The sequence below is a fragment of the Ammospiza nelsoni genome, chromosome 13 (genome assembly GCF_027579445.1).
Source record: "Ammospiza nelsoni isolate bAmmNel1 chromosome 13, bAmmNel1.pri, whole genome shotgun sequence".
NCBI lineage: Eukaryota > Metazoa > Chordata > Aves > Passeriformes > Passerellidae > Ammospiza > Ammospiza nelsoni.
Window position 1 is genome coordinate 6,242,981 of NC_080645.1, and position 22,148 is coordinate 6,265,128.

A 22,148-nucleotide genomic window follows, 5' to 3' on the forward strand; every position below is an offset into this window, starting at 1 on the left:
CTGTAGTGGGGTGCTGTCAGCAGTCCCTGGGGCTCTGGCCTGCCTGCACATTCCTGTGCAGCTGGGGATTCAGCTCAAAGGACAAAGCATTCCCAAAAGTGGTTTGCCTGTGGCTGCTGGGTCTTGGAAAGTGGCAGTGTGTACCAGCATGGACACAAGTGCTTCTGTGCCCACACACACTCCCAGGGATCTTTTAATTGCTCAAGAAATGTAACCATCTTGTGTCTGTCTTGGACCAGAGCCAAACACTAAGCAGAGAAGATGGCCCTTATTTCTGGCCAGCAAGAGCTCATTTGCCTCTCTCCTGGAGCTGGTGTTTGCCTGATGCAGCAGTGCCAGGACTGTGTCTGGACACTGTAACCCTGAGGGCCTTTCCCATGAGCACTGCACTCCTGCATGACTAGGTGAAAATGTCTGACAGGCCATTGTACATCCATCTGATACCCAGTTACAGTGCACACCAGCATTCATCCCAGTTACTCAGACCCAGACTACTACAGATGCTCTAGTCCCTAGCATAAGTAAATATCTGGTTTCTATTCATCTTGGAGGGACTGATAACACCAAGCATTGCTGTATTTGGGGTCCTGTCATCTGAGACTTCATGGATGAGTTTTCTGCACTTTCCTCTTTTCAGAGGTCTTACAAGAATGAGCTGGAGCTTAACATTCATGGCAGAAGCAATCACTTAAAACTGAACCTCTCAGGACAAGGTCTTGAGCCACGGTTGGAGTTCAGGCCCCCAGCACTAAAGATGGGATGGATGCTGGTGGACAGCGATGGGGTGGAGGCCACAGTGGTGGTGAAGAACCCATGCAACTTCCCCATTGAGTTTTATTCCCTGGATTTTGATGAGCAGTACCTTGAGGAGGAGAAGGTGAGAAGTCTGGGCCCCATGTACACGCTGCCCAAGCTTCACAGCACTCCAGCATTCCCAGGCTTGTGCCAGGGAGATGGAGGCAATCCCCAGGGCAAAGCCAGCTCTGCTGACATGCTGTGGGAGGACCTAAACTAAATAGTTTGTGTTGTTGGGAGGAAGGGAGGAGACAGAAAATGGGTTTGTTGAGTCTGTGTGATGAAAGGCAAGAAAAGGAATCTTGTGTATGGCTTCTCTTCCCTCCACACACAGATCCTGCGGATGGCAGTGGGGTCTGAGTACCAAAAGAGCTTTTTTCTGCCTCCACGTGCCGTGGGTGAGACACTGCCTCCAGACGTGCTGCAGGACCATGAAGCACAGAGGAGGCCAAAGGCTCAAGAGGCAGAGCTCAAGGCCAGGGCTGAGGCTGAGGCCAAGGCCATGGGCAAGGCAGCAGCAGGTCAGAAAAACAGTGAGGGTTTGGTGGTGTCTGTTTTGCCTGTGGTCACAGCAGGGACTCCAGCCCATACACCCTGAACTCTCTGTCACCTTGCTCTCCAGGGAAAGCCCGTGCTTTTAGCAGCTGCCTGTTCCCCAGCTTGGTGGAGGAGCTCTTGGCTGAAGGGCTGTGGCGTCCTCTTCCAGTCCTGAGTGCAGCCAAAGCAAGCTCCTATCTGCCTGCCGTAGACGTGGGAAATAATCAGGATATTTCCTTGTGTCCCTTAGCCACAAAGACTAGGGCTGGATGAGTTCCTCAGCCAATAGGACCAGGTCTAATATCACTGGCTCTTTTATATTTGCACCTTCCTAGCAGCAAAAGAACAATCTCATCTTGCTTTCACCGAGTCTCCTTTCCTGGGATCTGAGGGCATGGGGAGGATGGTGAGGATCAAAGGTAGGCAGGAGGCTGACTTTTCCCCCTGGTTTTGCACTGCAGCACGTCACAGAGCTGTCCCGTTCTGTCTTGAGTCCATGGTGAAAGAGGCTGGGAATCCTGTCTCTCGGGCTGTCCTGCGCCACCTGGGCATTGACCCGGACTCAGAGAGCTGCGAGGCGCAGCCCCACCAAGGAGGGATGGTTGTCATCATCCATGGGCCGCCCCGGGCAGGTACGTGAGCTGCAGCCCAGGGCTGCAGGGAGAGGGACGAGCAGGGGGAACACATCCTGGTGGGCCACGGTGCTTAAGGCAAGTCCTCAGCTGAACGGGAGGTGGAGATGATCCACTTGGCTCTAGCATTCAGAGTTTGTATCCACGCTGCAGCTGCCTCCCTCATGGCCTCCCCTGGAGGGACACTTGCTTTCCCACTGTCATTTTAACTTTGAAATTTGTTGGAGGTTTTCCAGGGCCTGTCCCTGCAATGCCTCCTGTGCCAGTGTCACCAAGCAGTCCTCCTCTCTCTCTCAGGAAAGACAGAGATAGCAGCAGGCCTGTGTCAGTATTACGACGCTGCTTACGTGTCCATCGACACCGTGGTGAAAGAGGCCATGGCCAAGGACGGGAGCCCAGCGGGGCTCCGTGCCCGGGAGCTCTGCACCCAGGCTGCCCTGGAGCTGGAAGGCAAAGACGAAGGTGATGCTGGTAAGGAGAAATGCTGGTAAGGACCCAGGGCCAGTGCTTGAGAAACCCACCACCACTGTCCACTTCTGCTTACTCAGAGCAGCAGTTTTTCAGTCCTTGGGTTTCTCTTAGGGAACATGGGTGAAGTGCATCACTGGCTTGCCAAAAAAAATGAAATCAATTTTAAGGGCTCAGAAAAAGGTTCTTTTATAGCCCTGTGAAGGTTTGACACTGGCATAAGGCCAAATGCCCCCATGAAAATACACTTACTCTGGTGTCTGCTGGGAGATTTTGACCAGGAATAAACAAAGCAGGCTCTCACTTGAAAAAAAGAAAAGTTTATTAACTAAACTACAAAAACAATTCCTAAACTACACACAAAAGAAAAAGAAAACACAAGGAAAATGAAAACCTCACAAAAACACTCTCCTCCTCCTCCCCCCTAAATTCCCAATACAATACATCTTCCAAAATCACCAGTTCTGGGTCCAGCACCACCCTTTAGAATGCTCAACTTTCAGTTCCTCAAGAGGAGAGGGAGTCCTTCCATGTATCGTGGTGGCCTTTTCTGTCCTTGTTCCGGTGCTCTCACCACCGAACAGGGATCAGGGCTGCTTCCAGGGTTGTCTTTTTAAGGATGCTTTGTCCAGTTCCAGGAAAGCACAGTATCTCACCTTTGGGACATCTGTCCCCCCCATATTTTATATACCCCCTGGGGCCGAGGGGTACCCACACTGAATCTTCTTTGGCTCTGGGACATTTCTCCCCCTGGACTCAGTCTCTGTATCACACGGAGACATGGACATCTCTGTCCATGGCTACACAAAAGAGTCCAGCATAAAATGCCACTCCCTCTTCTCCATTCTTCCAACATCTCTCACTCTCTTTCTCTCTGGTCCAGACCTTCATCACTCGTCTAGGAAGGGTTAATGTTCTGTAAGGTTTTCATTTTCCAAGAAGGGTTAAAAACTCCTCCAAGCGGCTGGACTCCTGGCTGCACCCCGCCCCTATCTCCTCAGCCGGGCTGCCTGCTCCAGCACATGTTTATTTAATTTCAAGGTAACAGCCACAAACACAGGCTGCACTCTCTCTCTCTGTCTGTCTCCAAGGGGGGGACAGGCTGCACATTGCTTCCCGGCATTTCTTTACTTCTTCCTTCCACCCTTGGGGGGGCCAGGCCTACCTCTCCCGGGCCGGGCCGCATGGCTTTTCCCCTCCCCCCGCCCAGCCAGCAACTGGGCCGGGGCAGAGACCCAACTCCTTCCCGCCAGAAACCCAAAGAGAAACTGCCAGGGGGAGAGCCCTGCTTTTACCCTGTGTTCTCAGAGGTGGATACAATGCCCAGTGGTTGGGCCAGATGGCAATATTCAAATCTGAGCACTCATTGGCCCTATCTACAGCATCCCAGAAATCCTGTTTCCGGGTCAAACCATGACAAGCCCCCTTTGCTGCCTTTCTTGGCACATGTTCGTGTTTCTAGGGGTACCAACTGCCCAGGAAGTTTCATAAAAGTCTCCAGTCTCACATGGAGAACAGCCCAACGAGCTGTGTAACCTGGCAGTGGGTGTAGGTAAATCTCTGGAGAAAAGAGCTCATCTAGGGCTGGTAAAGCATGCCTGTCTCTTTCCCAACTATTTTATATTTCCTCAAAGCTGAATTGAGCCTTCTTCTTATGGGCAGCAGGCAGAACTGCTGCCCACCTGAACAAGGAAAAAGCCTTCTGAAGTGGCTCATTGAGCACAAGAGGACTGACTATGCATGTAACCTCGCAAATGAGAGGAAGGGAAGGACAGCCTCCCAGAGGAATTTCCAATGAGAGACATGCTCCAGATGAGCTCTTTTCTCCAGAGAGTTACCTGTGGCCACTGTCAGGTTACACAGCTCGTTGGGCTGTTCTCCATGTGAGACTGGAGACTTATGAAACTTCCTGGGTAGTTGGTGCCCTGAGTCCTGCAGGGTGAGGCCAGACCTGGCTCGGTGCAGGGGGAAGTTTTGCAGTGCTCAGTTTTGAACCTGGCTGGGTTGGGAGCTGGTGGAAGGAAGAAGAGTCTGGGTCCCAGCTGGGCTTTTCCCACAAGGAGGATTTAGCTTCAGTGGAGATGGGTGATGCAAGTGTGGCAGGGCTGCAGGTCTCCACATGGGAATGCAGGATGGGTGCAGTGTATGGAAACAATGCCCCTGGAGGACAAATCTCTGGTTTGATCTGCAGGGGAACTGCTGTGTTAGCAGCATCACCTGCATGCACAGTTGTTAGGAGGGACATAGTGCTGGCTTTAAAATCAAGTATGGGATGGTGTGCTTTACCATGCTGGTAAGAGAAGCAGGGAAGGAGCTGCTTCTGGGAAACAGTGCTGCCAGTGCCCAGCAGACTGGGGAAAAGAGCCATGTTCCTTCCCAAGGCTGTGCCCATTGCAGTCAAAGGTGCCTGCTTGCTTTACAAAGCCCCCCTGAACCATCTGTTCCCTGTACAGATAAAAAATCTCAGACCAAGAATAAACGAGCCTCTGGGGAAAAAATCAACAAGAATGTCAAAGAAAAGACCCCTCCATCACAAAAGAAGGAGTCAGCCAGCAGACTTGGTAAACCTGACATCAAGGTAAACATGATCTGCCCTGGTTGATGCCTGGGACCTTTGCATTGTCTTTGAGATGGGCAGGGGCCGCTTGCATTGGAGGCTCTATGTGGGTCTATGTGCCATGACTTGGGCTGGGAATGTGCTCTGGCAGACAGCTCCACTGGCTCTCAGTGGTTTGCTGGCAAAGTGCAGTCCTGGCTAGTGTGGCTGCAGGCAGTGAGCAAAGTGCTGGGAGGCTGCACTGGGGCTTGCAAGGTTGGGTCTCTGCTGGCCAAGGGATGGGCCCTCCAGAACCGTCCCCTGGAGCCCCCAGCCTGCACTGCAGGGTTGTTCTAGTCTCCATTAGTGAGGAACCGCAGCTCCAAGCCCAGCACTGGGAGTTGTTCAGGGCTTTCCACTGTGGTTTCTTTTCCTTACAATGGTTCCCATTGCAGTTCACAGTTTCCACTGCTCCTGCGCCCCAGCAGCTGAACATCGTCAGCAGTCGTGGGGAAGAGCTGAACTGCTTGAGCTGTGTGCTGCCCGAGGAGCTGCTGGTGGACATCCTCAGTGAGAGGCTGCAGGTGTGTGGGGTGGGGGAAAAGGAGACATTCCTGCTCCGGAGAGAAGGCACTGAGGTACGACTCAGAGAGGAGGAGGAGGAGGAGCAGCTCTGTACATGCTGCTCGAGGATCCTGGACTGTGTGCAGGGAACCCTGGGGGAAGCTGCAGCTGCCCTTAGTTGGCAGAGCCTAAGGACAGGTCCCAGCTGCTCTTAGCTACTGCCCTTGGAACAAGGATAGCTGGTGCCCTGGGACATCTGGGATCACTGTCCAGCTGTGAGGCCCCTGCGTGCAATGGCTGACTTACTCTTCCCTTTATTCACAGCGTAAAGACTGCTCCAAGGGAGTGATCTTTGATGGCTTGGAGAGCCTCTTTGCAAGCAGCCTGGAATCTTCCCTACTCTGTGTACTCAAAGCTGTCAAGAATCGTTGTCATATCTTCATGGTAAACCTGCATGAGGATTATGATTCTTGGAAAGCCAGGGAGGAAGCTGAAAGAAAAAGGAAGGAAGCTGAAACAGAGAAGGAAGGTGAGATATCTCCATCCCTCTCAAATCTTTTCTCTCAAGCCCTCACCCTTATCTCTGTGTATCTGGCTTTGCAGCAGAGCTTGTAAGAAATGTTTTTATTAATCTTTCTGCCTTCTGCCTCAGTGTAACCAGCACTCATCTCAGAGTTGCAGGAGATCTGAGGTTTTAAGACTCACCTTAATCTCTAACATTAAAGCTTGGGCACAAGTGCCAGCTGCTGTAGCTGAGTGACAAACAACTGTCCTCAGCCTTGGTGCACTTAAGCCAGGCAAAGCACAGGACCTCACTTCCCGGCCATAGTTTGGAGATTGAATTCTGGAGCAGGGATATGAGCTCCCCAATATCTCCTGGGATGATAGGCTGCGTCAGGAAAAGCTGTGAATCCTTGCAGCTGCCCCAGAGCACCCAGCTCTGCTTGCAGTCACTCATGGTTTCTCCTCTGGTTTGTGCTAAAGATCTGCAATGGGAAAAAGCTCTGCAGAGGAAAGCAGAACATATCTTGCAAATAGATGAGGATGAGTATTATGCTCTCCCTAAGGAGAAGAAAGCAGAAGTCGATAAAATAATCCTGGAAAGGAAGCGCATACGGAGGAAAAAGTGAGTAAGCCTTCCATGGGTTACAGCTCTTCCATGGGTTATCGTCCCTGGAGGGCTTCCCTGCTCCAAGGACTCTGAGCTCAGAGGTGCTGCAGAGCAAAGGCCAGAAGCAGCACAGGGATGGCCACTCTGAGCTCCCTGGCTCCCAAGAGAGGAAGGACCTTCTTCTGTTGAGACAGAAGATCTTCTCTATTTGAGTGGTGAGCCTCCTGCCTTAGATGCTGCCTGCAGGGAGCTGGGCTCTGGGCTTGCCTTGGCACTGCCTCTAGAGGTGTCTTTAGGTCCATGGTGTTGAGTTGCACCTTCTTCATCATGTCCCTTCACCAAAACAGTGGGATTGTGGTATGGGCAGGTGTGGGGCACAGAGCAAACCTTGCTTTGGGTCCTGGTCCTGCCACAGCATTGCCAGTCCTTGCAATGCTGATCTGCCAGGGTTCTCCTTATGGTGGGACAGCACCCATGAAAGCTCATGTCCTTTAGGCTCCCCTTCAGCTGCAGCAGTGGGCAAGCCCAGGAGAAGCTCTGCTCCAGCAAGGCAGCCCAGCTCAGGACACATAGGCAAAGTGTGGAGGTGGGAGTGGAGGCTGGTTAAAGCAAGGCTGTGCATCAGGACTTCCTTCAGCCCGGGCTGAATTTGGTTTCATGGAGAGGAGACAGATGAGGCTGCTTCAGATGGTTTTCATGGCAGACAGCACTGGTTTGCTTGGTCACAGCTGGGTTCCAGCAGGAAATCAGGCTGACAAGAGCCTGTCTTGCAGGAGAGGAGTTCCTGCAGCCTTTGCTTTCTGACTGATAGGATTATTGTCATTAAGGAGCAGGCTGTACCCTGAGGGGTGCTGAATGAGCTGAGTAAGAATTGTAGGAGAGATAAGCAGATGTTAGCCATCTGTGCTCTGCTTTAAACTGGGAAATTAAGAGACAAAGGGTGTTTTCAGGCATCAGCACAGAGAGCTGGTGGATCAGCCTTTGGCAGGGGCTGGAGGGGTCTGGCTGTGCCTTAAGAGGGAGCTTGCACAGCCAAGACCTTATGATGGCATGGTTCAGGTTTGGCTGGTCCTGGAAGTCCCCTTCCACCAATGCCCTCACTTGGGATGTTCCCAGCCTCTGTGGGTTGAGGAAAATTTACAGAAATGGTCTCGCCTGGCCTCAGGGTCAAGGAATGAAGTGCAGGGCAGCCAGGACTGGTGAGCTCAAGTTTCTGGTGGTGACTCTCAGCGATGTTTTCTGTTTTGTTTGCTGAAGGGAGCTGAAGCGGCTGGCTCAAAAGCGTGAGGAGGAGGCAAAAGCCTTAGAGGAGGAAGAGAGGCGGAAGGAGGAAGAAAGACGGAAGGAGGAAGAGAGGCGGAAGAAGGACAAGAAGGGTGGCTCTGTGGGGAAGCAACCTCCAAAACCAGATAAGGGGAAAACCAAACCCCCAGAGAAGGGAGAAACCAAATCACCAGAGAAAAAAACTATGCCTCCAGAGAAGGAAACCAAAATCCCAGAGAAGGAAACCAAACCCTCAGAGAAGAAGGAAATCAAAGCCCCAGAAAAGAAGGAGGAAACCAAAGCCCCAGAAAAGAAGGAGGAAACCAAAATCCCAGAGAAGGAAACCAAACCCTCAGAGAAGAAGGAAATCAAAGCCCCAGAAAAGAAGGAGGAAACCAAAGCCCCAGAAAAGGAGGAAACCAAAATCCCGGAGAAGGAAACCAAAATCCCAGAAAAGAAGAAAACCAAAATCCCAGAAAAGAAGAAAACCAAAGCCCCAAAGAAGGAAGCCAAAATCTCAGAAAAGACGGAAAGTAAAGCCCCAGAGAAGATGGAAACCAAAATCCCAGAAAAGAAGGAAACCAAACCCCCAGAGAAGAAGGAAACCAAAATCCTAGAGATTAAGAGAACCAAAATCCCAGAGAAGTGGAAATACAAAGCCCCAAAGTTGTGCAAAATCATAATCCCAGGAAAGGAGGAACCTAAAGCCCCGAAGAAGGGGGAACACAAAGTTCCAAAGCAGGAAGAAACTAAAGCCCCAAAGAAGGGTAGAACTGAAATCCCAGAGGACCCAGCTGAGATGGAGAACTTGATCCTGAGGTTTCAGATTTATGATTCATCGCAGCAGAATGTTGCACAGGTTTTCTCCTGCTGGGACAGGGTTCAGGGTACCGTGCAGTTATCTGTGATCCCAAAGGGAAAGTCTCCAGCTGAAAACAAAGGTCAGAAGACCAATAAGCCTCAGGAGAAGGTGGAGAAGAAGCCTGAACAAAAAAGTGGAGACCAAAGAAGTCTTCAGTCATCTCAGCTGGGGACGCGAAGCGAAGCTGCCGAAGGAGCAGTCGGAGACGAGCACATTGGGGTGCCGTGCCTGGACATTGAGGTCTCAGATCCAAAGGCCATGATTGGGCAGATCCTGAGGGATGGGAAGCTGCCAAGGGAAGACCAGGTAAAACCCTGCAAAGCTCAGATCTTGAGCTTGCTGTGGTCTTGGGCCCTGGAGCATTGTGTTCCCCCAGGTGATAATGGCACAGAGCCACGTCCAGGTCCCTGATGGTATTCCACAAAGACTATCATCTGTGCGGATGGGGAGGTTGTCACCATCCCTCAGATGGGCAGGAAGTGGGAGTACTCTGTGTATAAGTATCCCATCTGTTCAGAGTTTCCCATCCCGGAAATCATAAACCCTCCCAGGACATGGCCATTGTTTTCTTCAGCTGAGTCACTCTCCCAGTCCTGCTTGTAGCTCTTGTGTCTGCTCTGGAGCCTGCTCACCCCACTGGGCATAACAAAGCACTCGTATTTCATGTAAATTAAAAACCCCATTGCCAAAAGCTCAGTGCCTTCAAAGAAGGAGTTGTGAGGATGAAGGTGGCAGAACTATAAACTGGATTTTCTCTTCTGTTTTAGCTGCTGAAACATCTGGGACTGCATCCTGATGGCCCCCCCCTTCCCCCTGCTGCTGTGCTCTCCATAGTCGAGTACCCAGAGGAGAGGCTGGGCTCTGCAGAGCGTGTGGAGCCCTTCAGCATTGTGGCACCAGAAGGTGCTGCTATAGAAGAGGATCTGGTGGGTGCTCCAGTGGTGCTGGCACTGAAGGTGCCAGGGCAGGGACCAGGCTAGACGGGGACAGGCGGGACAGGTTGAATGGAAAGGGAGCATTGTGGAGAGGCAGTGAAGATGTGATGGGGTCCCATATCCGCAGGTCTCCTTTCTGTCAGGGATGGGACAAAAGAGACAGTTCTGCTGGAGACAGAGCAGTTCTGTAAGACAAGAGGGGGAAAAAGCACTTAAAACCATGAACTTCCTTTGAGGAGAGGGTCCTGAGTGAGCAGGGGTGTCCTAGGCAAAACAAACACCAATAAGGGAGACCAGGTCCATGGGCAGGTGGACTTACTTATTTTTTCTCTCTTCCATTGGTGAACAAACCCCCCTTTTGCTTTCCAGGATGGAGATGTCTCAGGGCTCACTTCTGTCTCCCTCTTCTCTCTCCCCTTAGCCCAAGGCCCCAGATGTGAAGGGCAGTTCTTCCAAGGACCATCCAAAGACAGGTAAAGCAACCAGCAGAGACAGCTCTGCAAAGGAGAAGCATATCTCCACACAGAGAGCAGAAAGTCCCCAGGATTCCTCTGCAACAGGATCCAAAAGTACAGTGGGAAGTGCCTCAGTCCCCACAGAATTCCTCAGGTGAGCTGCACGGGAGGAGGTGATGCCTCTGCTTCTTGGTCCTCTTGCCAAACAAGGTCCATCGTCCCCTGCTCCACAGTGACCCCGTGCCAGTGCTGGGGGATGGCGAGTGCACCCTCCTTGTTCTGTTGGCTCCTCAGCAATGTCTGAAGCCTCCTCTTAAATTGCCAGGCTGAAACGGTACCGGTGGATAGTGCCTGCCCACGGAGAGGTGGAACTGAAGGTCAACTTCTCCGCCAAAAAGCCAGGGAGGTTTGAGCAGACACTGAGGTTTGAGCTCGTGCAGTCAAAGCGCCAGTACGAGCTGCCCTGCTGTGGCACCGGCCTGTACCCCAGCATCAGCCAGAACCCACGGTAAGGCTGGGCCCTGGCAGCCTCCCACAGCACAGCTGCCGCTGGAACTCACAGCCAGGCTGCCCCTTGGGGCTTCTGGCCTGGGCAGATGGTGCTGCCTGAGGCTGCCCAGCCCCTCTTCCTGTGCTGGGAGCTGGAAAGGCAGATGGTACCTCAGCCACCAGGAAGGGTTATGGCTTTCTGACTGCATTTCCTACTTGGAGCATCTCATAGCTCCTCCTTCCCCGCTTTCTCTGCCCAGGGTGGTGTTTCCACAGTGCAGGAAAACCATGAAGGAAGACGAAGTCATCTTCAAGGAATACGTTGAGAGCACAAAGCAATTCCACTTTGGACCGCTGCTGTGTGGGAAGTCAAGAGAGTGGTATGTGCTCCCTGCCGGGCCTTGTACTTTTCTGGACATGCCTGGAGAGACGTGCTGTCCTGGTGGCACAATCCCAACAGAGTCCTGGGTTTGAAGGACCAAAGACACATGGTTTTGAAGACACGTGGGTTTGAAGGACCACAGATGTGTGAACTTGAGCAGATAAGAGGCAAATGAGCCTTGGAGGAGCTGCTCTGCCTACCCAGTGGGTGTCTTGGTGGCCAGAGCCACGTGCTGCTGCGAGTCCAAAGGTGACTTGGGGGGCAACTTCTGTGTCCCCCCCCACATGTCAGCTTCAACCCATAGGAAATGAACTTTATGGTGGTTTTTGAAGTGCTTTGAGCTCTGCAGGTAGCCTGATCTAGCAATTATTCTGTAGATGGTTTTGTAAACCTTTCATTAATCTCTAATTATTAATAAGATTTTATGGTTGACCTGCCAATAGGTGTCGAGGGGAACACACAGCAGGAATTACATTTTCCTGCAATGACATTGCGTGCTCACTGCTGGATAAAATCTGCCTAAACACACTGTCATTGAAGCTATTGTGTACTTCTACTTTCACTGTCACTTAAAAAAAAATTTAACATTAAGTTCTTATTTCCATGGGAGCTCTGGAGGGCTAGGTCTCTTTTGACAGCCCAAGGAAATGAAACTGAAATACCTACAATCTTTGGCCAGGTTGATGGATGGTCTGGGATCTCTGTTTGTCTCTTTAACCCTTTCCCTCCAAAGTAATTTCCACGCCTTAAAGAAAGGTCGTTTGTTATCTTTTTGCATTTCTCTTAGGAATTGATACTTTATGTTTCTTTCTCAGACTCTGAGCTAACCCATGAAATCCAAAGCACTTTCATGACTTTTATGAAAGAGATTAGCTGAACTCCTTTTCCAAAGGCCTTTCCTTATACCCTGCAGGGAAGGCATCCCAAGAAAGAGGGGGGAAAAACCCATGTGTCTGGTGTGCTGTTATTTTTCTAGGCACCCTTGAATTAACGTTGTGTTAAAAACTCTTGAAGTGGCCTGAGCATGATCAGGCTTCTGGGCTGGAGGCACCAAGTCCAGGGGAAGGCATCAGAGTAAGGCAGGGATGAGCACACGCCCATGCCCCTGACTGGGATCCATTTCCCTCACTTGTCTGTTAGAGCAGGGTCCCCCAGCACCCCTTCCTCGGGTGCACACGGTGCTCTCCTCAGTGTGTGGCAAAGGCAACAGTCTCCTCTGCAGCCTTTTCCCCTTTTGTGGACAGGTACAAGACCCAGAACGGTCCCAGAAACACGGAGAAGCTAACCATCCTCAACATCTCCCCCATGGTCATAGAGGTCCAGTTCTCTTTTGAGAGAGATCGGAAAACAAGGACCTTCGTTGTGAACCCTCGCCGCATGACCTTGAAACCAAAGGAGAAGCAGGTAGGAGAAGGGCAGGTAGAGCAGGCACTGTAGAAGTGCCCAGGGGCTGCTCCTCCTGCTTACACTCAGAGCTCTTTTAATTTCTTCCTGTGGGGCCGTGTCCAGGAGCTGACCATTTGGGCATACCCCACTTCCCTTGGCTTCCTGGAAGACAAGCTCATCTGCAGCATCGAGAAGAACCCGGAGCCAGTGGTCTTCAGCCTGTGCTGCTATGGGGTGCATGTGAAGCTGGAGATCAGCCCTCCAGAGCTCTCTTTTGACAAGCTGCTTCTGCACAGGTCAGTGATCCCACAAGCACTCCAAGACTTGTGACAAAGAGAAAACGTTTGACTCTGGTTTCTGGGGCATGGATGGAGCTGCTCCAAGTTGCATTCAGTGGCGAGGCTGGTGTGACCATCCAGCAGCTGATGCCAAGTGCCTTCCCTTCCTGTCTCTGCAGGACTGACAGCAGGACCTTGGTCCTGAAAAACAACAGCCTGCTGCCCATGGCCTGGCAGCTCAATGGGCTGGATTACCTTGCTGAGAACTTCTCCTTGTCACAAGATAATGGCATCCTTGATCCCTCCTCAGAGTTGGAAGTGACAGTGCATTTCAAGGCTGAGCAGATTGGCATAATTGAGAAGATCCTCCGACTAGAGGTGAGAGGAACTGTGCTCTGCCTGGCAGAGCAGGGCACAGTGAGCAGCCCATGTGCTCCTAGGGACAGAGTCACGAAGAGCTGCACCTGCCAGACACGAGGGTGCTGTGACCCCAACTTCTGCCTCTGCACAGCATTTGTCAGAACATGCAGTGCATCCACATCCCCCCAGATAAGCAGACACTGCATCCTGAGCCTGTAGCACAACCACCCTGTCCCTGTGAATGGCCGAAGGCTGTTGTCTGGTTGTACAGACTGTAGCATGATCTCTACGTTTCTCCTGGGCTTTGTCTGAAGCCCTTGCGTAGTGCAACAAACTCTCCCCCTGGGATTTTGTTCCCCATGGTTTAGGGGCTGCATTTCAGACAGGGTGCTAGGTGATTGGAGAGGGTTATCAATGCCACCTGCTCTGAGACACCTCACACTTTTTGTAGTTTTCTTACACCCCTGTGCCTCTCAAGGAGGCTTTAGCAGCAGCATTCCCTGCTGCAGGAGTGCAGAGTTGGGCTGATAGAGTTTTTTACTGCAGCAGAATCTCACTGGGGCAGTCCCTGAGAGGAACAGGTTAGCAAAGCTTGGGAGTCCACCAATGCTTATGAAGCCAGGGAGGACATAGGGGAAGCAGCCAGCAGAGACAAGGACTTTTGATTCAAAAGAATAATCTGAACAGTGTTTGTTTCTTGCTGCCTCAGGTTTCAGATATAGAAAATGTCCTGGGGGTTGTCCACACTGAAAACATCGAAATCTCTGCAGAGGTCTATGATGTTTCTCTGACCATTGACTTCATACCTGAAGGTCAGTGGATGCCTCCCAAACAAAGCAATCCAGGTGCACTGTATTACCTTGGGAGGTGGGCAGCCAAAGCACTGGGATGGGATGGGATGGGATGGGATGGGATGGGATGGGATGGGATGGGATGGGATGGGATGGGATGGGATGGGATGGGATGGGATGGGATGGGATGGGATGGAATACAAGGATGGCATGGATACATAAAACATGTACCCTGCAACCTGCATGAAATAAAGCATTGTCAGGGCTCTGACAGCCTTAAGTCCCTCCCCTCTGAACTTTGAAGTGTGCAGCTTCATGTGCAGATTGGATTTTGGGGCTTTGAAACAACAGTGACATGAACAGGCAGTTGGCAATGGCCACGGGCGTGGCACAGCAAATAAAGTAATTGGGTTTGTGCTTGGGAGTGAGGAAGTGGAAGGCAAGCTCTTTAGCTACTAAGCCTGCAGATATTTTAAGTGTGAAGAGAAAGGGCAGCTGGAAAACACTTTCAGGAACAGAAACTTGCTGGAAGGGGGTTTGCACCAAGACCTCCATGTAGCTTGTGGCCTGTTGTATTCTGCAGCAACTCACAAATACCATGTTTGACCTCACTCTGTGGGTTTTCTGCAGGTCCAGAAGGAAGCTTGGAATTTGGAACCATTAATGTCATGGATAACGTGAAGAAAATCCTATGTCTAAAGAACAAAGGGTTATACAACATTGAGTACAGGTGAGTCCTGCTGCCTGGTAGTGAGCATTTCCTTGGGTTCCCAGGCCTGCATGCTCTGTCAATGGCTAGAACCATTTCCGTGCTGGCTACCTCATGGTAAATACAAAACCTGGACTCTAATCTCCATTATTCTACCAGAGAATCCAGCCACAAACCAGCAGTTCTTCACAGCTCAGCAGGAACCCAAAGGAGAGCCCCGGAAATTTCAGCCACTGGAATGCTGAGATTCATTGCCTTTCTTTGATGGTCACCTCCTTTCCCTTTCTGAGACTCTGTAAGGAAGGGAATGAAAAATGTTGGTGTCAAGGTTTCTTGCAGTAACCTCATGATTGTCTGCACTTTCTGTCAAGATCCAAGATTCCCTGAGCAGAGCTGGACTCTCCCTTTTTTTTTTCTGGTCCTATGCAAAGTCCTGGCTGTGCTGGTGGCACCTGTACTTTTAACTGAGAGATCTCCATTCCTTCCCTTTCTCCCCAGGTTCACGCTGAAGGGTGCAGGTCCCAGGATGCGAGACGCCGCATCCCACTTCACTGTTGCGCCTCAGTCGGGCGTGCTGATTGCCTCCCAGCCTGCTGTGAATGTTGAGATGCTCTTCCACCCCACCAGTGAAATGCTCCTCAAGAACAGACCCATCCTGTACTGCCAGGTGAGCTGCCTGGGCCAGGCTGTGTTATCACACGGTGCTTTGGGAGTGTAAACAGGATAGATGTCAAATGGAAGGAGGCCTTTAACTGGAGAATCCTCTCTCCTACATGCACAAAGTCTTTCAACACCCTTTGGGAGGCTTCCTAAGTGGAGCTGAGAATGTGACTCTGGAGGAGGTGCTTAAACAGGGAGGGGTAAACTGGAGGCTGGGGAGGGAGCCTGGGGACTGGGGTAGAGGCTGGCCTCTTTGCATTGTTTACCTGCCCTTCCTGTGGACACAGGTGACAGATGCCAGATTAGGTCGAGGAGGCCAGGTTGTGGCTGACATCCCACTGAAGGTGTCGGCCAAAGCCGTGTACAGCAAGTACAGCATTGAGCCTGCCTCACCCATCAACTTTGGAGCCATGATCAAGGGCACCAAGAAGAGCCAGACTGTGGTGCTGGAGAACAAAGGCATGCTCCACTTCAAATTCTGCATCCGCCAACCACCCGAGGATGCATCTACATCAGAAAGGAAAAGGTACGAGCAGCCCTGACCACCCTTCCTGTCTGAGGAGGCACCACCCCACGGCTGGGATGTGGCAGGCAGCCAGGGGACCTGGGCTGTTGTGCATTTGCATGCCTGGCTTGAGGAGAGGGAGCAAAAAAAGGCCTGAGTATCCACATGTGTAGTATGAAGCTGGTGATAGAACTGCTCAGTCCAGCAGGTGCTCTCAATGGGTGCTGCTGGCAGCTCTCTGGGAGCCAGCAGGAGCACAAGGCTTTCCTCTGTGAGTAGGAAGGCCAGCTTTGGCCTCAGAGAAAGGCAGGGGAGCTCAGATGACAGATACCTCTGCTTTCTCCTCTCAGCTCAAAGGAAGGGGAATCTGCTCCATTGGCTGCTAGGCTCTCAATAGCAAGGAAATCGAGCTCCTTCACACAGGTGGGTGACTCCTGCTGCCCAGCAGTGCTGCTGCAGGGGATGTGACAAGATGCTGCTGTGCCCAGGCTGGGGCTCACTGCAACACCAGTATCTGCTCAGTCCCACTGACAGTCCTGTAGTCTGGCTCTGACCTGGAGTTGTGGGGTCAACAGAGGGGAGCAGGTCCTGTGTTTGGTAGCTGCAAGCCAGCATAGGTCTGTGAACACTTCAGAAGCAAAAACATCCTCCACTGAATTCCCAGTCCACAGAGCTCAGACATTGCTTTTTGTTCTTTGCAGTCCCCTACCTCTCTCCCATCATTTCTCAGAGGTATTTCTGCTCTCCTCTGTTACCTCTGGAGATTGAAGGAGCACAGCTACCACCTTAATTCTTTACACTTAAATTCCTTTCTCTCTGCCCCCTGGGACAGATTTGTAGCTCTTCTTGGCTTGTTGCTCCCAGCCTGGGGCTGCCTTTGGGCCATGAAGTCATCCTTCCCTGCCCTGGGACTGGCTGCTTGGGCCCAGCTGGAGGCCAAGGCAGGACATACTCTTTGGTGGGGTGCTCAAGGCACAGCTATCAGCCATCAACCTCTCCTGGAACTTTTTCTGCAGAGTCACCTCAATCTTGGCATGTTCACGGTGTCCCCCTGCTCCGGCTCCATCGGTCCGTGGGGCCAGCAGAAGATCACAGTGGACTGCTTCGCAGGGCAGGAGGGGAAATGTGAGGAGCAGCTCTACATTGACATCCCGGGCAGAGACCCCAAGGAGAATCCCCTGGGCGTTCCCTTCACCCTGATTGCCGAGTCCTGCCTCCCAGGTACCTACTGGCCACAGTGCCCTTGGTCACACCTGCTGCTGAGCAGCACCTCAGTGCCACAGTGCCGGATTATTCCAACCAGCTCCCGGCACCGACAGCACGAGTGGGCTGCCCCCAGAAAGCTGCCCAATCCGGGCTGCAGCTGCAGGGCACGGCCGCTCTACGGCTGCTGTGGACTGCAGACTGTGCCAGGGTAGGGACAAGGATCAGGGAGAGGCCCTCTGTATGGTTCCCAAAGAAGTTGACTCCCGGAGGTTCAGTGACAGAAAGGGCAAACTCAAATGCGTACATCAGATGATAAGGGGGAGGAGGTCTCAGGAGAGGATACAATCTTAGACCAATAGGGAGAAATTTGGGTTGGAACACAAGGTGGGGAATACAGTGTTTAAACCAATAAGGGGCTGCAGGGGAGGAGAATAATTTAAACAAATCAGTGGGGTTTCAAAGGATGCAAGATTGATAGGGAAGTGTCTAGAGAAAGAGGCAGGCTTGGGGAGGGATAGACATTCAATAGGAGGAGGAAGAGGGAACAGAGGGGCAGATCTTTGGAGAGATGGGCAGCCAGGGCAAACCCAATAACACAGGGCAGAAAGGAACAATCCATCAAGAATAAAATATGCTATGACAGTACAAATTAAGAAAGATTACAAAACTGCTAGAAATGCATTACAATTAAAAAACACAATGCTACACCTCAACTTGCTGCTTGGATAGAGAGGCATGCTAGCCCTGGTGTCCCAGCTTAAAATCCTCAGAGGTTCCAGCCCTCTTCAAGTCCACCAGTGGACTCATCCCTCCCAGGCTGAGAGGGATACATGGAAGGATAAAAGGAAAGCAATGCTCTCTAAGACTGAGGTGGACTGAGCTCCATCCTCACAGCCAGTTCCCCCAGCCAAGGCTGGGTTTAGCAGTCACCCAGGCAGAAAGGGCTTATCAAGCCTTCTGAGAGGCCAGCAGGGTCCAGATAAACTCATCAGGGAGGCTTCTCCATGCTCATGCCTCTGGTGTGTCCCCAGGACTTGCTGAGGATGTGCTGTTAATCTTCGAGGAGTACCCCATCTGCAGCAGCACCGACCTCGACCGCAAGATGCAGTCGGTGAAAGGCACGGGCCTGTTCGTCAGAGATGACAACAGGTTCATCTTCAACAAGGTTCTGGTTGGCCAAGAGACAGAAGCTCATTTCAGTATCTACAGTGCAAGCAGCCTGCCGTGTGATGTGGTCCTCTCCATCAAACCCCTGCCTGGAGAGGTAAGAGCAGGAGGCCAAGGTGGTGGTTGCCCTCTAAGGGCTGGGTGAGAGCCTGTTTTGTTCTCCAGGTGCATTGCTTCCTGTGGCCCAGACTAGTATTAATCAGTGCAGGTCAAACTGCAGGGGAGAGCAGCAGAGCCAGGGAACAGTTGTGTGGAATTCTGCGTGTCTCGGGCAAGGTTTTGGCTCACACCTCTGGGTCTTCAGTGGGAGAAGTGAATCCTTCTGAACCTCTCCTGGAAGCACATGCAGAGAGGGGCTCTTATGAGCTGACATGCCAGGGCTCAAAGCAGAGCATTTCCTCAGGCTCCCTGGCTTTTCCTTCTCTTTGAAGGCCAGTTCTGGGTTAGTTGCAGGATCTTCCATGCAGTGCCCATCTCCCATATAGGCTGGGGAAGCTTCCTGCACTCCAAACACACAATGCTTTAGCACAAGGTCAGCATTCCCTGGGAGGACGGGAGCCTGCCCGGGGAAGGAGGAAGGAAGACACAATGTCTGGGGCTGTTCTCAGTAATGCATTTATGCATAAAACTGTGTCATCTTGAAAGGTGTTTTCTCCTAACACTGCTCTCTGGATTCCCCCAAGGAACAATTCCCTATCAACAACGTTTTCAAGTTGGATCCAGTCAAGATGTCCATTCCTGGCTCATCCTATGCTGTTGCTACAGTGACCTTCACCCCGCCAGATGATCAGAACTACAACTGCACCTTCAAGGCTTCCCTTGTCATCCCAAAAGGGTAACTGACCCTGTGAAATATTCGGGAGGCCTCACTGATAGCTGCCTCTCCCCTGGAAAGCCACAGACCTCTTGTTAGCTCTAATGCTTTCAGTAGCCTCAGGCAGAGTACTTGGCTTGAGATGGTCTGGGAGGCAGTAACTCTTAGATAGAGCAGAAAAATGAGGCTGATGGTTTAGCCTGTATGAGGAACTAAGAAGACAGGCAAATATTAGGTAGCCAACTGGAAGTTACTGAGATGTGCTGCAGCTGAGCTGGGGGTTCCAAGGACAAAGGCTTGGATGAAGCAGTTTCTGTACCAGCAAGTCAGCAGTCACAGTTTCCTTTTGTTTCTGTAAAATTAGGTGATCCTCTGTGATTCCCTGGCATTCATTAAGCTGTTTTATGTGAGTGATTGGAGCTGGTATGAAAGAGGAGTCTGGTTCCTCTGCTCTGGGACCTGTGTACTGGGGCTTTGGCCTGCTCTTCCTCAACTCTTTAGTGGCTGAATTGGAACAAGAGAAGTCTAATTGCTAATAAGCAATTGCTTTTTTACTGTTCGTGGAAATGATCTTTACTGATGGTGATGATGATGTGTTTTTGCCTTCTTGCTTTTGTACTGCCTTCATGCTATGCTTTTGCTTGTTGCATAAGTTCATCTCAGTGCAGCCAGGGGATTTGCCATATCTCATCTGGTGCCTCATTATTTACCTGCTGTACTGCATGATTCAATTAAATGAAATTATTTTTAACTGTTATTGTGGAAGGCTCTGGCTCTTTGGAGCAGATTCCTCTTGTGAATGGCCCTGAATGGATTGGGAAGAGGCTGGTGGGGGGCTGTGTTGTGGGGTACAGGAGCACCAGGCAGGGAAAACGCTGTGGCCCTTGCTGCTTTGCCTGCCTAGTGAGAAATGCGTTAGTGCCAGCTGAAATTGTTTCTGTGCCTCTCCTGCAGCCCTGTGAAAATTAAACCCCAAACCGTGACCTTCACCATCAGTGGGAAGGCGCACGAGGCGCAGCTGACGGTCGTGTGCCCCAGCGCGCGCAGCAAGAGGGGAACGGCCGTGCTGCGCTTCAAGAGGCGCCGCGTGGGGACATCCCAGAAGCTGCCCCTGGTCGTCCGGAACGATGGCATCTTACCTCTCAAGGTGGGGAGGACCTGCTCAAGGAATGGTCTGGTGTGGGAACGAGCGCTTGTGGCACAGGGGAAGGGTCCCAGAAAACACGGCAGACCTGGGAAGAGGTGTCAGAAATTCTTTTGAAGCAAGTGACTGACATCTGTTCTCCAAGAAGGGAATTCTTGGAAATTTTCCATCCAGTCTTTCTTCTTTAAGTTGAACACAAGAAAGGTGGTGGAGTATTTTCCCCCCGTCTCTCAGGTCACCTTTTGTTCTCATGGACATGTGTGATTTTCCAGTTCCATTACATTGTATTTGATCCCAGTTTGCTACATTTGAAGTAGACTTAGATGTGGTTTAATTACATTCTGCTCATTACTTTCTGTCCTGTTTGGTTCTGTGTCAGTTCTACCCAGATGCCTCTGAACGCCCTTTTTTCTTGTCTGGTTTGATTTCACTTTTGTGCTAAGTGCTGTTTGTAGTGGGAGAGGTGCTGGGCTGCCATGTGGGACCAGCAGCACTGTGGTGTCAGTCCCTGTGCCACCCTGTACTCACACCAGCATCATTGTGCTTTGGTTTCTCTTTTCTCAGTTTATGTTATGCCTGGAGCACGAGTACGGAGCGTTCTTCTTGAAGGGCAGGGCCTCCACACTCGAGGTATTCCGCACTGAAGATGAGGACTCCATCATAAATGGTAAATTCATTACCCATGAAATGTGATCATGCAAAGAGGGAAAACTCAGCCTGCTCTTGGCTTCTCCAAGCAGCAGCCAGATGTTAGGCACAGTTTTGTTCCATGGGCTCTCTGACCCCCAAGCTTTTCTTGGGGCCTTTTTGCAGGGTTTCCTCCTAGCAAGTTGTAGGAAGTTCTTCTGTTCTAGACGTGGGGCGTTGAGTTGTGGGGGACTGTCACTACCACAGTGGACCCTCTGAGGTATTTGCTGCATGTAGGAAGGTACCAACCTGAACAGACACAGCCCTTGAGCACACAGCCAGCAGAAGCCAAAAGGATCTTTGGCTCAGCTTTGCATATGGCTGGAGCTGGCTGGAAGCAGATGGAATGAGGGCTAGGCATCAGCCTGAGGTTAAGCTGCTTAAGTGGTGATGTGTCTGGAGGTGGCATAGGCACAAGGTGTCTTGTGAACATAGGAAGAAGGTCTGGAACTACTGGGGGTAGAACCTGTGCTTAGAAGGCAGCTGGCTTCAACCTCTTATTCCTCATATCTCCTATGGAAATATTTCCTCTGTACAGCTGTATCACTTTACTCTGATTTCCATTGCTGTGCAGGGAGCAAGCCCACAAAGCCTTTCTTCCTTCTGCATCACGGGGAATCAGCAGAGTTTGATGTCATTTTCAAACCCACCCTGGCTCAACGTCTGGAAGGGGAGATTCGTCTGTTGTTGGCGGACGCCTGCTCTAACAAGATCCTAGTAGAGCTGGTGGGTGAAGGCCACAGAGACAGATTCTACTTCAGAGGACTAAAGGAAGACACAGAGGAAAGGGATGCTAAGAGCAGCCTGAATAAAGACATCATTGATGGTAAGAGAGGAGAGGCTGCCAAGGTGGAGCAAGGAGGAGGACAATGTCTGATCATGTGTGTCCTCCCTCTAGCCAGGCCTGGGCTGTCACCCACGGGACTTGGTGGCCTGTGGGCGTGGCAGCCATGCATGCAGAGCAGTGTGTGCTGTGCTGCACGTTGGTGGCTTAAGGATGTGTCAGGGTGTTTCCCTGGAAGTGTGGGATGGGGAACTCCCTCCAGAGGGAGGAAGGCTTGGAGCAAGGAAGCACTGAACGTGCAGGTGTCTGTGCACGTGAGGGGGTGTGTGGAGCTCCCTGCATGCTGAGATCCCTTGCTCTCCTCCTTTACAGCTATCAGAGTGAATCACCTGGACTTTGGGCACTGTCCTGTCGGGAAGTGCTGCCGCAGGACCTTCACCATCAGGAACCGCACCCAGCACCAGTTCCTGCGCTTTGAGTGGGAGGCAGACGGCCCATTCCACATCTCCCCCAAGGTGAGCGTGGACTGCTCTGCCTTTCCCTACTGCTCAGGCCCTGCCCTGGTGCTCCCAGGAGCAGGCAGGGCAGGGAGTCCTCACATGCCACTGATAGCCTGTTCCAGTGCCAT

At 51.6% G+C, this 22,148-nt stretch overlaps 1 protein-coding gene across 1 annotated transcript in view; it reads left to right on the forward strand.

The window, feature by feature from the left end:
• Positions 1-22,148, forward strand: part of LOC132079269 (hydrocephalus-inducing protein homolog) — a 69,435-nt gene that overhangs the window by 42,316 nt on the left and 4,971 nt on the right. The window contains 31 exon segments of the mRNA XM_059481771.1: positions 638-877; positions 1,130-1,316; positions 1,418-1,545; positions 1,826-1,964; positions 2,262-2,435; positions 4,886-5,010; positions 5,424-5,552; positions 5,857-6,061; positions 6,535-6,662; positions 7,926-8,306; positions 8,823-9,074; positions 9,145-9,181; positions 9,603-9,694; positions 10,125-10,312; positions 10,484-10,666; positions 10,908-11,027; positions 12,274-12,433; positions 12,539-12,711; positions 12,873-13,071; positions 13,763-13,865; positions 14,475-14,574; positions 15,052-15,220; positions 15,501-15,739; positions 16,069-16,141; positions 16,735-16,939; positions 17,956-18,188; positions 18,775-18,926; positions 19,860-20,052; positions 20,614-20,716; positions 21,311-21,562; positions 21,893-22,035. Coding sequence (XP_059337754.1) covers positions 638-877; positions 1,130-1,316; positions 1,418-1,545; positions 1,826-1,964; positions 2,262-2,435; positions 4,886-5,010; positions 5,424-5,552; positions 5,857-6,061; positions 6,535-6,662; positions 7,926-8,306; positions 8,823-9,074; positions 9,145-9,181; positions 9,603-9,694; positions 10,125-10,312; positions 10,484-10,666; positions 10,908-11,027; positions 12,274-12,433; positions 12,539-12,711; positions 12,873-13,071; positions 13,763-13,865; positions 14,475-14,574; positions 15,052-15,220; positions 15,501-15,739; positions 16,069-16,141; positions 16,735-16,939; positions 17,956-18,188; positions 18,775-18,926; positions 19,860-20,052; positions 20,614-20,716; positions 21,311-21,562; positions 21,893-22,035 — 5,205 coding nt within the window.